The 17,853-nt window shown below is 37.5% G+C and overlaps 1 protein-coding gene across 3 annotated transcripts; it reads right to left on the bottom strand.

Annotated features, from left to right (window-relative positions):
- Window positions 1-125: 125 nt before the first annotated feature.
- LOC124635004 (integral membrane protein GPR155) lies at window positions 126-17,406 on the bottom strand. 3 transcript variants are annotated; one of them, XR_006984952.1, is made up of 15 exons: window positions 17,033-17,406; window positions 16,236-16,525; window positions 15,808-16,112; window positions 15,599-15,720; window positions 13,603-13,768; window positions 12,762-12,989; window positions 11,973-12,125; window positions 7,190-7,358; window positions 4,856-5,026; window positions 4,406-4,523; window positions 4,041-4,230; window positions 3,433-3,608; window positions 2,498-2,623; window positions 513-2,059; window positions 126-455 (listed from the first exon to the last, which is right to left on the bottom strand). XR_006984952.1 is itself a non-coding variant. In XM_047170735.1 (14 exons), exons 1-14 carry the CDS (start codon window positions 17,119-17,121, stop codon window positions 1,867-1,869), a joined length of 2,493 nt encoding a protein of 830 aa, XP_047026691.1. In that variant the 5' UTR covers window positions 17,122-17,406; the 3' UTR covers window positions 126-1,866. The 3 variants fall into 3 exon arrangements, 2 of the variants coding, with proteins under 2 accessions (XP_047026691.1, XP_047026689.1); XM_047170735.1 differs by having other exon boundaries at window positions 126-2,059; window positions 4,041-4,227; XM_047170733.1 differs by having other exon boundaries at window positions 126-2,059.
- Window positions 17,407-17,853: the final 447 nt, after the last annotated feature.

A 17,853-nucleotide genomic window follows, 5' to 3' on the forward strand; every position in this document is an offset into this window, starting at 1 on the left:
TTCTGTTTAATTCTACCACCTCAGATTGCTCCTTTATAAAGGGTTGTCCTCTTACAAGATGTTTTTAAACACCTCTCGAGAATAATGACGGGGTAATATGGTGTGCAAAGAAAACTAAATATAAATTCAGTATATGAACAAATATATTTTTTAACATTTTTTTTATGCTCAATCAGAAAATACAACAATATAATATTAATAACATAGATTTGATTATTCTTAAATAGGTTTAATATGACCATTATGTTGATTATGATATTCTTATTTATTACTACAACAAGGGCAAACAATAACAGCCTAACATCACAAAAATTTATGCGCGTAAATTATTTAGCTTCTAAAATGAAATATCTGAAGGTAGGTTCGGTTGCATATCGAGACACGATTTCTTATCATTTGTCGCCCAAACGCCATGATTATGTGGCCAATAGACAGTGAACCATTTCAAGAAAGGCTATCGAGCATTTCATAAAGGGTTATGACTGATATACCAAGTAGGCCTAAAAGAAGGCGGAGAAACATGTATTTGCAAGCAAGTTGGGCTGTACAAATGAAAGTAAATATATACTTACTAAATTACAGTCTCTAAAAACCGAATGCCACCTATAGATAGATTTATACGTGAATCGTAAAGATTCATTAAATTATTAATTCTATTTGTTCATGTTATTCTCACTAACACAGACGGTGAAGTTCCTTATTTAAAATATTCAACTAAGCAACTAACGTAAGCTGTTTATAAGATAAATAAGAGTTTCTACGACGTAAGTCAATAATTATATTCAGTTGTTTAAGTACCATGAAGCGAAACATTATTTTCCACTGCCACTGGCCCCACTGGGTTAACTCCGAACATATAGACTTATGCATTATAATAGTATATAATTTGGCCGCATGTTTTAAGAGTTGCAAAAAAAATATGTATATAAAATATGTATGTAATATAAATATCTGAATTGAGAACCCCCTCTGGTTCTCAATTCAGATATTTTTTGGAAAGTTGGTTGAAAATATAAAACTGAGAACGAAAAGTGGCTAGCTCAAAAGTAATATAATGGGTGGTTTGAATAAATACCTTTCACTTACAGATACATACTGCAAAAACGAATACAAGTATTTCTATAGACATCACTTATAACTAAATGGTTTTGTGTCGTTGAGATCATAATGTAGAAATCATGTGAACTAAAACTAAATTACTTAACTGTCTATAAATTACCACAAGCCCCATAAGATCACAAAAAATTGTTAAAATGTTGTCTTACAACTTCATAAAAAACAATAACTTAATTTTTGGTCAACTTTAGCATAGAAACGTTTGTACCAATAAATTATTCGTAAAAAAGCACCAAATTTTGCAACGTATAAATTAGACTTAAAACATTATTTCCGACATTTTCCTTAATCAGTACAATCGCCGACAATAGTAGAACAGAAAAGTAATCTACCTATATTTTATTAAGATCTATAATTTTAATGCATGAAGTACAGTAACATTTTATTCTTTAATAATGTATGTATACAATAAAAATATATAATATTATAACACTAGATTCCAGCCTGAGAAATATATCAGTTTCAGCATAGCCAAGGTCGCATTTTTAAAACATCGAGTTATAAGCAAATGGAGTGATATCCGCTGTATATTTATGTTAAAGGAACTTGGAAATACATCGTACCTATGCTCTTTATAAATTACATTAAAAAGTATTAAAATTCATGACCATTTTTTGTGCAGTTGACAGTTGCTGTCAGTCAGTACAAACAACACTATTTTCCCTTGAAAACTGACAGCTGTCAATTGCACAAAAAACCGGTAACCTCCTTATAACACTCCATTTGTTCACTACTCTGTGGTATATCAGTTTACTTGAACGTGTAAAGTAGCGGTGAGTTGGTAAAATGATGTGCGTTGTTCACGTGCGATATGAGTCGTCCGTCGAGCAAGTGTCGTCCGTACTGAACTGCTTCGTGATCGTCTTTGGCGAGGCCGCAGCTGATCAGCCAACGGACAAGGCAGGAACCACGGAATACGCCTCTGTATGTGCGCATACGCCACCTAGATAAATTAATATACAATTTAAAAAGACACAGCTAAAATTTCCAGTAATCCATTTATTTGGATCATCCGGTTAGACTGGAAGCCGACCCCAACATAGTTGGGAAAAAGGCTCGAAGGATGATGACATTTATTTGGATCAGATAATATTAATTACAAATCAATATATTTTATTGAGGAAAAAACAGACTAAATAAGCGCGTAAAATAACAGATTATGTATAGAACCGGTTCTTCAAATCATACAGACAGAATTGTTTTGCTCGGGAGTTTGTTGCACCATTTCTTCTTCCCAGAAAAAACACGTAGAGTATGAAAAAGTGGTGAAGAGTGGGCGTTTTTAGGGTATAAACTTGACCTGTGTTGATTTTCAGCCTACTTTGAATAAATGACTTTGGATTCCCGGAGAGCATAGACAGGTATGAAACAGATTAGTTACCTTGTATCTTTTGCAATAGCCTCCCTGCAGCGTTCGAGATGATGCGTAATAAACTGGTCGCAAACGTGTTTGGTCTCAAAGCTCAAGTCTTCTACCGACGGCAGTACCACGGTGTCACCACCATACCTGTATTTAATAAAAAATGTTAGTATTAGTTGTATTTTATTATAAGGGGATTCAATAGTTCAGTACAAGGTAAAATGATTAAATATGTGTTATAATCTGCAATCGTTGTCTCAATTCTACTTTTGGGACCGATTTTCTAATCATCTATTAACTTCTATTTCATCATCCTCCGAGCCTTTTCCCAACTATGTTGGGGTCGGCTTCCAGTCTAACCGGATTCAGCTGAGTACCAGTGCTTTACAAGAAGCGACTGCCTATCTGACCTCCTCAACCCAGTTACCCAGGCAACCCGATACCCCTTGATTAGACTGGTGTCAGACTTACTGGCTTCTGACTACCCGTAACGACTGCCAAGGATGTTCAATGACAGCCGGGACCTACAGTTTAACGTGCCATCCGAAACACAGTCATTTGGTGTCTAAGCTATACTTAGAAAGTACATAAAAACTTAGAAAAGTTGCATTGGTACTTGCCTGACTTGGAATCGAACCCGCGCCCTCATACTCGAGAGGTTGGTTCTTTGCCCACTAGGCCACCACGACTTTTAATAAATCAGAATTGATATTTAATAGATAAGAATTAAAGGAATAAATATAGTGGTTTGACATATTTTCTACAAAAAAACTGTAAAAATGTCTAACTTACAAACACTTCTTTAGATAAAAAAAAAATATCTGGCGATTGAAAAATCGGCCTTTTGTAAGTTTCATAAGTGACATAAAAATAATATTGTAAGTTACATAAAAATACAGTTCTGTATGTTGACCAGGACCTAGATGACTAAATAGATGAATAGATCAAATAATTACCATTTATTCTTCACGAACCGGATAGCGGGTATGAATATTTCCTCCGGGTCGAGTCCAAACAGTATGAACATGACTAACGCCTGACCATAGCTCGCCACTATGTCCAGGAACTCTATTTCGACGAACACGCCGCTTTCGTCTTTCAACATCATGCGCCACGTCGTGTAGGTTATGCCCTGGAAGTTTCGTAATGAGTTAGTTTGATTTATTAGTTATTTTTTCCTCCGACATATTTGTATCGATGGAATAAAGGTAAGAATTGTGATTTTAATACAATAGGTATGATGACTGAACTTTTAGGTTAGACTGGAAGTCGACCCCAACATAGTTGGGAAAAAGGCTCGGAGGATGAGGATGAGGAGGCATGATGACTGAAAAAAGTAATTAGTCCGTCTTTTGGATAACCCTAATAATGGACACGTATTTTTTTATTTTAACGAAACATTAAATACATAAAATTAATTAAGATATATAACGCAACAAAGATTGAGAGTACACGAGCCCCCCCCCCCCCCTGACCCTGTCATCACGCCTATTGGCGGTCGCAGAGGTAGTCACCCCTGTGACAACCTACTTTAATGCTGTTTTAAAAAGAATATTATACTCACTATGAACATGCTGAGGCTGTATACAATAGTTAGCACGGTGTGCTTGAGCAGCTGTCCGCCGCGGCCGCGCGTCTGCTCGGGCGGCAGGAGCCCTAGGGCTCCGGCGGCCGCGGTCAGCTCGCTGAGGTACTGGCACTCGCCGCCAGGGGGACACCGGTGCTTCTGAGACGGAGGACACGCGCAGTCCCTGCTGAATACATGCATTCAACATTGAATATGAATATTGAAATTTTAAGCATGTCTTAACTAACATTTCAACTAATCACTACTTAAGGCTTTAAGTAGTGATTAGTAAAAATGTTGCTTAAAAGGTGATTAGAGATTTTATAAGTAAGGGGGTTAATTGTTATTTTAACAGAACTTACTTGGCGTCACCAATGTCTTCGATATCATGCGATGAAGATAATCCATTCTCGCAGTTGGGATCATCAGAACAACATTGTTTATTTGGTGATGGCGTCGTCGTAATGGTTCCGTAGCACCCTGCCAAATCAAAAATCCTCAAAGCAAATTCATCATCATCATCATCTTCCGAGCCTTTTCCCAACTATGTTGGGGTCGGCTTCCAGTCATCAAATTGTGCCTATGTATTCATATATTTCTAAGCTGGTTTTGCTTGAATCACATGACTAATAATTTAGAAAACAAAAAAAGTTGGTATTTAATGATAATTAAGCCAGACTTCCGAGTAGCCAACTGACCACTTTTTTTCAAAATACAAAAAAATCCATAAAAGCAAGCTAAATAAATATCTGCATAATTAAACAACAAGTTTTGTTTTTATTATTCTTTAGTTCATAAAATAATAATCTTACCATTCCCATTGGCAGATATAGATTGCGTTTGTGAGACAGGTTCGGCGTTGTCGATCAAACTCGTGGACTCTTCGCGAGGGCTTGAAGTTGTCGCCAAGTCGGCGGACAGCGACGCGAAGTGAGCGCTGCGCCGTCTGAATCTTATGTACAGGGTCAGACATCCCATGGTCACTGTAACAATAAACAAGTTAATATATTTATTTTATATACGAGGGCGGGTCAATAAGTCCGTGACTTTTTGAATTTCTGACCTCTTTACTGAAAAAGCAACACTACTCCTGTTAACAGGCATCTATCAGGTGACTCCTGACAAAATTTGAACTTGCTGCGTCAGTTAGATTGTGTTTGACAGCTATCTTTATCAGACTACCCAGTAATCTGAGGAAAAAATGGAACAAAGTGAATTTCGTGTGCTCATTAAGCATTATTTTTTGCGAAAAAAAACCATTACCGAAACCAAGGCTAAGCTTGATAAATACTATGGGGACTCTGCACCATTGATTTAAATCGTAAAAAAGTGGTTTACTGAATTTCGTTGTGGCCGTACAAGCACTGAAGATGCCGAACGCCCTGGACGCCCAGTTGAAGTCTCTTCACCCGAAACAATCGAAAAAATCCACGGTATGGTGTTGGCCGACCGAAGATTGAAAGTGCAAGAGATTGTGGAAGCTGTAGGGATCTCGCATGGCTCAGTGGTTTCAATTTTGAATGATCACTTGGGCATGAGAAAGCTTTCCGCAAGATGGGTGCCGCGTTTGCTCACAGTCGACCACAAACGCAATCGTGTAACAACTTCACAGGAAGGTTTGGCGTTGTTTGATCGCAATATGGAGGAGTTTTTGCGCCGTTTTGTAACAGTGGACGAAACATGGATCCATCACAACACACCAGAGACCAAACAACAGTCAAAACAGTGGGTTTCTAAGGGTGAATCGGCACCAAAGAAGGCCAAGGTGAGTTTGTCAGCCAATAAAGTTATGGCGACTGTTTTTTGGGATGCACGCGGGATAATCCACATTGACTACCTTCAAAAGGGAAGAACAATCAATGGGGAATATTATGCCACCTTATTACCTACCGCTTCAAATACGATTTGAAAAAAAACCGACCTCATTTGGCCAAGAAAAAAGTTTTTTTCCACCAAGACAATGCAAGTACACATGTGCAGTTGCCATGGCAAAAATCCATGAATTCGGCTATGAATTGCTCTCTCATCCACCCTATTCTCCAGATTTGGCTCCGAGTGACTATTTCTTGTTCCCAAACCTGAAGAAATGGCTTCGTGGAAAAAGATTTGACTCCAATGATGAAGTCATCTCGCAAACAAGGGCTTATTTTGAGGACCTCGACAAATCCTAATTTTTGGAAGGGATAAAAAAATTGGAGAAGCGTTGGACAAAGTGTATAGAGCTCAAGGGGGACTACGTTGAAAAATAAAATGATTTATTTATCAAAAAATCTGTGTTTTATTCCAAAAGTCACGGACTTATTGACCCGCCCTCGTACTAACTACATAACATGTGCAGATATATCAATATCTTTTTTTTTTTCCGACGTCAAAAATCATCAAATGACCCCTCCCGCTGTGGGTTAGCAGCGGTGAGGGAGTGTCAGACTCTTACCGTCTCACCACAAAAACTTTTAAACGTCAGTTTATGCCTTGTCTAAAAAAATGTCAAATTATGACGTTGACATATGGCTCATTTTGCAGCCAAAATTTTATTAGACAAGTGTAAAATAGAGTTTAAAGTTTTTGTAGTAAGGCCCTTACTGACTAAAAACCGTCGTGTTCCGTCATTGGCCTTTTATGTACCAGGGCCGCGGTATCTCTTTCGAACAACCCGCAGCCCCGGCATATATCAATATCTTAGTTTAAAATATTCAGATATATTGATTGATTTATAATTTAGGCTTTGGCGACTAGCCCGCTGACTATTCCGATGAAAGAAATTGATCTTCCATCCAATGGATGATCTATAAACTACGTTTAAAAAGCATATAGTTTGTGGAGAACGCTAGTTCTCTGCTCAGTTTGGACCGATAACTCCGTATTCTGGGCATAGAACAAATCATGATGCCAAACAAGAGGGATGGGAAAGTAACTATGAGAAAAGACGTGTCCTTTTTCTGACATCTGAGAAAGTGCTCAGCCGCCACAAGTTTATGCATAGGTTTATTACAAAACACGAAACAGAATGAAGGCCCAAGCAAAAACAAAGACGTCAGTTTCTTTAAAACAACTGTTCACTATGTATTTTCTCCTAAAAGTTTCAAAGAAAAACGGACCAATGCTGTTGGTGCAGTTGGGCCTAAGCCTAGAATTCAAATACTTACCAGTAATACAGAAGACAAGTAGACACAGCCTTATGGCATCGGTAGCCTTGCAGTCGAGATCGCCGGTGCCTTTAGTGGCGAGTAACACCACCACCATGACGATAGGAGCGCCCCACGCTACGAACCCTAACACCGGCCATAGGGTTACCACGAAACACGGGCCGCGACTCTGGGAAAACAAAATAAAAAATAATTATTAAAATTCGGAAGGTTTTTGTGAATTCGTTTTAGAATATTAGATCTTGTGTTAGATCAGCAAATCAATGATACAAAATAAATGGAGCTCTCGTAACTTTTGGTAATGAGGTATTGAGCAACTTATAACAAAAATACTGTAATTTTGGGCCAGTTGAAATATTGTTATTTTTTTATATACACTTCTGGACACATCTATTGGCGTGGGCTTAGAGTTTAGGTTTTGATGGCCCCTACCGAAATATGATTGCTAGATTGAACAAAAATTGATGATGCAGTTTTAAACCTGATACATTTTACCTTCTTTTTGGATCGTATTGTTTTAAATTTGAATTCAGAATACCATACGACATAGAGTTACGCCTAACAAGTCGGATATGTGCCTCGTTAATGGCAATTGATTTTTGAATAAAAAACATGTTTCATAAAATAAAGGTTTAATTTAATAACGTGTGTTGCCTCCATGGGCATCTACCACAGCTCTCATACGATTAGGCATAGAGTTTATCAACCGCTCTATGAAGTTTTGAGGGATCATCTCCCATTTCTCTTCTATGGCAGTTTTCAACTCCTGCATCGTCTGGGCAACTGGCTGACGAGCCCTAACACGTCTTTTTAGCTCGTCCCACATGTGCTCAATGGGGTTCATATCTGGGCTTCTGGCTGGCCAGTCCATAACTGTGATATTCACATCCCGAAGATATTCCCTGACGATGCCGGCCGCATGGGCTCTTGCATTATCATGCATAAAAAGGAAATTTGGGCCCACATAGTCAGGGCCGTCTTTAAACTATTTGAGGCCTTGGGCACATTAGGATCATGGGGCCCCTATGACCTTGAGAAAACACTATTTAGTTATAATATATAAAGAAAATAGACAAACAAGGTTCTAAATTTATTTATATTTAGTTACTACCTACAAAAAATAGGATATATAAAAATAATCTACAAAAATAACTCGCTTAGCATAAAATCCTTAGATTAACTCTATGTTGATTGCAAAGGTACCCTTCTAGATTTAAGATGAGCAAAATTGTTAATCACTTCTTCAAAATCTATGGTAGGTATTGAGAATATCGCATTCCATGGACATCAGCGACAAACTAGTTAATCTCTCTTGAAGCATTGTACTTCTTAATTCATTTTTTTTTTCGTTTCAATTTGGAGAAGGAGCGTTCTCCGCCAGTGGCGGCGTAGCATCGGGTAGCACCCGGGGCGGACCACTTATTGAGCAACCCCCTTCCAAAATATAATCACGTAGTAAAATCATACAGAATTAACACAAAAGTACCCAAACAAGTTTGAAAAAAAGCACTGTAAAGGGAAGTATTTTTTTTTAAATTTGGATTTTTGGGGCGCAATAGAGATGTAAAGAATTCAGATAAAACTACTGCAAAAGTGTAAAGCGCGAGCGCAGCGAGCGCGAAATTTTTGAGATTTTTAGCATAGAAGTACCCAAACAAGTTTGAAAACCGGCCAAGTGCGAGTCGGACTCGTGCACGAAGGGTTCCGTAAATTACAGTTAAATCAACCTATCTCAAAAACTATAAGAGATACTTTGATCAAACCAAAAATCGTTGAAAGAGTTAATTAGCATGCATCAACTCTATTTTTTTTAGAATTTTATACCCCGTAGTTATAAAAATAGAGGGGGGGGGACATACTTTTTACGACTTTGAGAGCTGATATCTCAAAAACCGTTCACTTTAAGAAAAATGTTTTTTAGAAAACTTTATATCATTTTAAAAGACCTTTCCATTGATACCCCACACGGGTATGTACATCGAAAAAAAAAATTTCATCCCTCAGTTACATGTATGGGGGGCCCCACCCCCAATTCTTTTTTTTACTATTTAGTGTCATATTTTTGTAGCGGTTCATACAACACATATTCCCATCAAATTTCATCACAGTAGTACTTATAGTTTCCGAGTAAATCGGCTGTGACAGACGGACAGACGGACAGACGGACAGACGGACATGACGAAACTATAAGGGTTCCGTTTTTGCCATTTTGGCTACGGAACCCTAAAAAAGCACTGTAAAGTGAAGAAGGCGCGAGCGCAGCGAGCGCGTAATTTTTGATATTTGGGACGCAAAAAGATATCTAAAGAAATTAGAGAAAATAACCGTAAATTGTAGGGCGCGAGCGCAGCGAGCGCGAAATTTTTTAATTTTGGAACACAAAAGTACTCAAACAAGTTAAAAAAAAAAGCGACCAGAAAGTGAAGCAGCTGCGAGCGTAGCGAGCTCAACATTTTTTGACATTTGGGACGCAAAAGTCCTCCACCTCCGCTTACAAATAGCGCCTAAATAGCTTAGAAATATCCACTGTAAAGTGATTTTTTTTTATTGTTATTATGAGGACTCTCTAATTTACCTCAGAATTAAGCACAAATTAAAAGAAACCGAAAATTTTAAGCGAGCGTCAATTGTTTTTGCTACTTAAGTAATCAGATAAAAGCAAAAATACAAAGAGAAGGGTGACAGTCGAACTGAGAGGGGTGACCGCCTCGATGTCTCGCACATGCACTGTTGTAGGTTTGCTTAAAATTTCTAAAAAGGCTTCGCAGATTAGAATGGCACCCTTAGTGACGTTATCATCATGCTTAAAAATATTCTCAATGCAATTTCTACGTTAGGAAATGTGTGTTCTTCAATTTTGTTTTGATAGATTATATGCTTCCTGTACACAGTTAGGTGCTTCATTTTCACTCTGAACATTTTTTAAGTATTCTTTTAAATGTTCATTATCATTCTTTTAATTGGTCATTATCATCAGATTTTTAGTACCTAAATATAGGTTATCATTTGGTGATCTGGCAGGAACTAGGGGGCCCCATTCGATCGCGGGGCCCTGGGCACTTGCCCATAGTGCCCAGTGGAGAAGAGGGGCCTGCACATAGTCCGCGTATGGTATCACGTGAGGTCCTAAGCACTTACGAATGTACCTTTCAGCATTTAATGTTGGCAGCCGTGGTCCTGTAACAACCTCAAGTTGAGTTTTACCGCTCGCCGATATACCGCCCCAGACAGTCCTTGTGCCACCGCCATAAGCAACCCTCTCTTCAAAGCAGCATTGTGCGAAACGCTCTCCGTTACGTCGGTAGACCTTCTTCCTTCCATCATTGCCATGTAACACAATTTTAGACTCATCAGAAAAGAGTACACGGCTCCAATCTTGCTGTGTCCAATTTAAATGACTGCGTGCGAAATGAAGGCGCGCTGTTCGGTGGGCTCGCGTTAGTTTGGGCCCATTAGCTGGCTTGTGGTACCATATCGCGTTCTTTTAACATTCTCCGAACAGTTCGAGCGCTCACAGATACTCCGTGGAAGTCGCGAAGTTGTTTTTGTATCTCAATGGAGGTAAGGTGACGATTTCTCAAGCTGGTCGTCACGATGAATCGATCCTGCCTTTCAGTTGTGACCCGAGATCGTGGCCTTCCTTGGCGACGAACAAAGCCGCCAGTCTCTAGGTACCTCCGATAAACATTTCGGACCGCAGACCGACTTAAATTAAGTTGAGCACTCACGTTTCTTTGGCTATGTCCGCCCTGAATAAGTGCCACAGCTTGGGCGGCGACTTCAGGTGAAGTATCCATAAATTATTGAGAAAACCTCACCTTAATGTTAAGAATAAGTAATGTTTGTTGCAAAACCAAAGATATCAATCACTTTTTCAAGAATTAAATCCAAGTGAACCAATAAAACCAATTTTTCTTAGTAATCGATTGTTTGATATCAACAAGCAGGCTCCAAATTGTCTCTTGTTTCTTTAAATTCTGTATTCGAAATTCAAAAAAAGACTATTGAATGAAATTGTGAATGTGCAAGGTTCAAAACTGCATAAAAACCTTTTGCTCGACCTAATATAAAAATTTAGCTAGGACCAAACGAAACTGAAAATACAAGGTGGGCCAATAGATGTGTCCAGATGTGTATAAGTATGCAACGTCTAAAGCCCGAAATGAGGCTAGACCTAGGTGTTAAAGCACATGCGGTTAAATTTAGCTGTACCCTCCTATCTTCGGTTAGAATCAGGTATATTCGCTATGATAAAGGTTCTCTAGGAATCTCGCAAAAAAATCTCCATAATTTGATTTTTAACCAAAAACATGTAGATAAATAATAATACTTTTTACAGTAGTTATTTTCTGAATATTGTCGACAGAAATCTAAGGCTCTAGACGTGGTTTCTATCCTGTGACCTGTCACTCGCCCAACTATGTCAGGGTTGTATCCTATGGACCATAACAGGTGGATAGTTGTAAGTAATCTGACACTCACAAGGTATATTTTACAATGCCAGTTTACCTACTTAATATAATACATTTTGCAATAACTCGAAAATGAAAAAAATATCTCTTTTTGATGATTTTCGTTGCAGACCCTACAAGTGGTCCTACAGATGGTTGTTCTCTAATCTATATAAATAAAAATGAATTGTTGTTCGTTAGTCTGATTAAAACTCGAGAACGGCTGGGCCGATTGAGCTGATTTTGGTTTTAAAATGTTTGTAGAGGTCCAGGGAAGGTTTGAACGATACGAAGTTCGCGGGATCAGCTAGTATTCAAATGAAACCCTTTACCTGTAACATCAGCAGTCCAACGGAGAGCATAGCGGTCCACAGCAAACATGAGTACATGCTGAATATTCTGAGGGATTGTTGTACGGACGCGTGCCAAGATGGCGTATACCCTGGTAAAGGCCCGCCCCATACCACGCTTATAGCCAGCAACAACTGAAAAAATCGTACAAGTTAACCGTTTACTGCTGTTCCTAATATTCTATCCATCCGTGGATTCGCTTACTAGAGATAGAATTTTGACATTAGCCCCATACAAGTTTCCCCAGCGGGGCCCAGCAGGGACAAGGCCTGCCGGAGCTGCGGGATTGTTCGAAAGAGTTACCGCGGCCCTGGTACATAAAGGCCTACGACGGAACACGACGGTTTTTAGTCAGTAAGAGTCTGACACTCCCTCAGCGCTGCTAACCCACAGCGGGAGGGGTCATTTCATGATTTTTGACGTCGTTAAAAAAGTAAGCCCCATACAAGTTATGTCAAGTTCCTATCTGTGATAAGCAAAACAAGGCATAGATAGAATATTGGGAACGATCTATCAGCTACCTACATATTTAAATCTTTGGTTTCGGGAAGTCTGAAGTGACAGTTTCAACCAGTTTTAGGTGTTTTAGAGGGAATTGTTTTATTCAGTTAATAGTGTTCAGATATTACGATGTTGGTTTATGTTAAAACTGCATCCGATTATTATTATACCAGTAGTCAACCTCGATCAAGTTGTACCTAATTAAATTCTAAATACGAGTCTGTCTATGAATGCAGAAAAACTTGTATATAAATATTTTGTTTTCTTACCTGAGACACAATTAAGCACAGCGTCAATCTATGCGGCATGCGTTTATACTTCTTAGTGACGATGAACACAAAGAGTATCCAGATCGAGGCGACCAGAGACACGATAGAGAGGTCGAAGCCAAACCTCTTTAGTTGATCGGCATAGTCTTTGTTTATAGCTATCATTTGCGCAGACATGAACATCATTGGTGCTGACAGGAATGTGCAGATTACCATGGATGATGCCATCTGAAATAAAAGTAGTTCCTACTGTATTCAACGACACTTTTATATTATATCGAGCCTATGTTTAGAGCCTAGCTATGACTGGACTGTGTTTACATGGTCTTCTAATTGGGATTCAGGTCATCAACTAATGTATGGTGTGCCTATTCCGAAATAAATCCTAGAAGATTTTTTTTATATGAAATAGTTAACTCTTCTTTGCTCATCTTTAACTAAAAGCCCTCATGTTAAAAAAATATTGTAAGTACCTAAAGAAGACATGTAAGTATGATAATATTTTGAAAATAATTTATCGTTACATATTCTTAAATGCAAGTAGCCGGTTGTTAATGATTATTTGATTTTATAATAACAATGACATTTAAATGACCAATGACTCAAATATTTCAACAACGATTATTTTAGTGATTAGTGTCTAATCCTTTTACTAGTTCACACGTAGCAACGATAAAATAAATTTAATCAGCGACCAACAGAATCTAATAGATTGATCGTCATAGATTTTCACTCGATACCGCTAACTCTCTGATTGATTAGACAAGGCAGTCGGCACGCGACCGACCTACATAACATTCTATACAAGGTTAAAAAGTAAATTGAGAAAAAAGGTTCTTACCAAATCGATTTCCAATTGATATAAGTTGGAAAAGACGAACACTGCTGGTGCGGTAGGTATTGTTCCATATAAGAAGGCGTAAGTGGAAAGGGATAGGGTTTCCGAATCATTCGCTCCAGCCTGGAGAGCGCTCACACTTTCCCTCATAACTACTGGCAGCACAATTCTGTAATAAATTTAAATTTCGAAGCATTAATACATAGTCTTCTTCTTCCCAGCAAAACCAGGACGTGGTGAAGGGTGGGCGTTTTGGGGACTGCCTTTTGTAAATTCCTGACGTTCAAAAAGTGCTGTCTTGGAGCCAAGTTTGATTAAATAATTTTTGACTTTGATTTGATTTTAGAATTTATTTATTTTCTCATATAATTCTTTGGGTTGCGATTATTTTTATTCATCTCATTCATCAGAAATAATTTAGCAAAATAAAATTTACATTTAACATACTACAAAAAAAAAACTAGTTCTTCAACTAACAATAATACAAGTGGGTATGCAAAATGTTTGTCTTGTATTAGTTTCATAGATAAATAACAATTATATGTAAGACAGCATTCATTATAATGTAATGGCTGTATTTGATTTGCATGTCTGATATCTATGTATGCAAATATGTCCATTATATTATAAAAGCATAAATGTGTTCTCGTTTTAATAAGAAGTGAAATGAAGTGGTCATATTATGTCCATGTAGGTATTATGTGACTGCACACAAACATCGCGTCTTCAACTAACCTCGAACGACTTTATATTATAGGATTATCCATTGTAGAAGATACTAAAAATACTTAAGTATAGCTCTCAGTCTCACATTAATTTGGTATTTTTATATAGATTTTCTGGAATACTCTTTCCCAGAGCAACAGCCACTTTGGTATTCAGATAAAATGAAGCCTATCACTGTCAAAATTTAATCTCAGTCGACTCAGCCGTTTTGTCCACAAAGCGAAATAAACATTGTTAGGGTCCGTTCAGACAGACCGGCTCGGAGAGAAGAGCAAATTCTTAACACGTAGAAAATCGAATACATAGTATTTGTAGTAACATTTTTTTTTGGATGTGCACTGCTTTTGTCATTATTCGCTCGAAGTCTGCATTTGCTCGAAGGCGCTAGGTGTGAAATAATAAGAGCAGCCGACCGGCTCCGATCGCGTACTTTTTCTTGACGTTTGGCTACGATTGCAAGCTCTGCATGATTTAATGCTCGCGCAGCCTCGGCTCCGATCTGTGTGAAAAGAAAAATGCGCGCCGATGCTCTCCGAGCCGGTCTGTTTGAACGGACCCTTATACTACATTCATAATTTTACAACAATGTAGTAAGGATTAATTGTCTTCATCACATTACTCAATAGAGGTCAGAGTTCGTGTTGATTGATGAAACCACAATAAAGTGAATCATAAATGAATCAGTCAATGCTTATAAACTTAAAGCAGTAGGTATGTAGCACTGAACTCTTATCAGTACTTACTATATACTTACTTTACTGGTTTTTACTTCTAAATTTCATGTCTATTTTACTCAGACACATTATGCTATTAATATTAAATTGACATTATAAAATAAACGTTTTTTTTTTATTAGATAAATATCATTAGCTACTAAACATCAAAAACCCAACCGGACATGATACTTACAGGCCAAAGACCTGAGATAGTACTGACAAGTACCCTTGACATTTACAAAATTCATGTGACAATAAATTTAATAGTATTTTTATCAACAAATTATCTTAAAAATGTGCTGTGTCTGCCATAGTTTATGGACAGATGCTTATCTATGCTAATATTGTAAGTCCTTGCTGCTTAAGAGTTTGTCTTGATAAATATGCTAATCTCAGGAACTACTGGCCCTATTTGAAAAAAAAATATTTTAGTGTAAAATAGCCAATTTGAAGAGGAAGGCCTTAGGTTCCTTTAAATCTGGGTATGCGGCGTAGTTCCTATGGGAAACAGGTGAAATGGAACCTAGTTAGAGCTATAGATTAAATGAATAACTTACAGTTTAACCATTATCAATACACATGGCAGCAACAGAGCTGGTCCTCGTAGCCTGTGTATCTGCCCTACCATGCGCAAGCCCAGCAAGAACAATGCTGTTGCAGCAAAAGATTGTCCAAATACCTGCAACAGTGACATTAAGTTAGAAACTGAAAAATGTTAAATACCCTTTAGTTTTGATGGTAATATAGTCCCAAGTCTCAGACTTACCTCCAAAAGTCCTTCTACATAAATAGAAAGTTGGTGTTTGAATGCAGCATTACCAAAAATACCCAAAACAGTCATCACTACCACAGGGTTGAAGGCAATACCTTTTGCTATATTCTTCAACAATTTCATACTACAACGACACAACTTTGATTCTCCTTCAATTGTAATTACTGGGGTTTGGTCATTCTGTTTATTGATTTCCATTAAAACAAAAGCAATAGGATTCAGTATAGCAAGTGAGATCGGTGCCATCAAGTACAAATATAGAGCATATTCGGGATGAGTTTTCTGGTACAATGCATGAACTGAAAAATAAAAATATGGTTAAGCACTACTCTATTGAGATAAAACTTTTACACAAAATAATGTTGGTATATGGCAGACTGCCCAGATTAAACTCATCTAGATAGCAGAAAAATAATACTTACTAATTGGATATCCCAAAGCAAAATCGTTACTTTGTGTACAGAAAATTGCAAATATTCCTGCTCTTCCCAAATTCAGTGGTTTGGAGACCAGCATTGTGACTAACATAACACCGAAGAATACCAAGCCTTTAGCCAGAAGTATTGCACCAAGGAACGTCCAATTGACTGTGCTGAAGTCTAGCTGAGCGAGCGATAGGAATATAAGGGATGGTAACGCAAAAGTACCCACAAATGTGGCAATGCCTTTAGATTCAGTTGCCGAGACCACATTGAGGCGGCCTGCTATGTACCTAAAATACAATGTATTATTAAACTTATGCATCATGAGGAAATACAACTTGAAGGATTAGACATTTTCGTAAAAATGATTTTGTTGATAATTAAATTCAAATTAAGCTTTAGTCATACACATGTTCATATTTATGAGGTCCCAAATAATAAAATATTGAGTAAGATTTAAAGTTACACAATATTATTTCTAACAGGAGTGTGAGATTTACCATAAAATGCTCCCTAATTTAGTTCTTTTTTCTGTTTACCCTATTTCTGTGCTTTCGATAAAAGGAATGCATATAAGTAAAGCATTTAAATAAAATTACATTTGGTAATAAATAAGTAACAAAAATTCATATATCCTTTATTATTAAATTTAAAGATAAGACCTTTTGCTTTAATAAATTTTATTATGAAGGTATATTTTCAAATTAATTGGTGAATACTTGTAAAAACCAGAATTTAGAAAGTCCTGTTTCTCAGTTATGTTGCCGCTTTTTTATAAGTCGGTTATAATAACTCACCCGCATAAAATGATAGTGAAGCACTGGAATAACGCTGGATATAAATTATCAGTTGCAGCTTCAAACTCGACGAGCACGACTTGGTCCATGATGGAATGGAATGCCCAAGTATTTTTCCCAAAAGCGTAGCAGGTAACCGGCTGAGATCTTGTTATCACTTCTTATTCATTATATTTAAACGAATAATCGTGAGCTATGATTCTTCTCACTTATTTATTCAGCATGGTCAAATTATAAGAACAACTATCTAGAATTTTGCAGACCGGTATTTAGTATGCATGTATATTTTTTGTGCACTAATCTACTTATTATTAGTTTTTCAATTGATTTAAAATAAATAAATATTATTTTATTGTAATTTTAATTTGATTGATGATTTGTTTGATTTGAAACGTCAATTTTTTTAGAGAGGTGCCTGTCCTGTGCTGTGCGTGCGGTGGTTGTTGCCAGAGATTATTAATCTCTATGCCGTTACCAGAATAAGCGCCCTCCACACTCGCAGGCAAAGTTGGTCGATCGAAGTAATCTGAAGTGCCTTTCACACTGCTTGTTTAAGCCCATGCGTGTGCGAACAGCCTATGATGCTGATAAGCATTTTTAATTCAGAATAGATAAATCTGAACTCTCTAAAGGTCGAAGGTCCTCTTCATTTAGCCAAATAGAATAAGGCAAGTGTGAGTTGATTGACCCCCATCATCTGCCTAGATTTTACCCTACCGTTTCGGCTTTCAGTCTAATTTAATGCAACTGAGTACCAGCGTTTTACACTATAACGGCCTATCCGTAGTAGCCTACCTACTAATCAATCCAGTACTTACTTG

This window comes from Helicoverpa zea, chromosome 12 (genome assembly GCF_022581195.2).
Source record: "Helicoverpa zea isolate HzStark_Cry1AcR chromosome 12, ilHelZeax1.1, whole genome shotgun sequence".
NCBI lineage: Eukaryota > Metazoa > Arthropoda > Insecta > Lepidoptera > Noctuidae > Helicoverpa > Helicoverpa zea.

Coding starts and splice junctions, on each gene's coding strand:
- LOC124635004 (XM_047170733.1), bottom strand. CDS start 17,121: ATGGACCAAGTCGTGCTCGTCGAGTTTGAAGCTGCAACTGATAATTTA. Junction 15,721..15,807: donor ATGTAGAAGGACTTTTGGAG/GTAAGTCTGAGA, acceptor TCACTGTTGCAG/GTATTTGGACAATCTTTTGC. Junction 7,359..11,972: donor TTGGACTGCTGATGTTACAG/GTAAAGGGTTTC, acceptor TTGTTTTCCCAG/AGTCGCGGCCCGTGTTTCGT.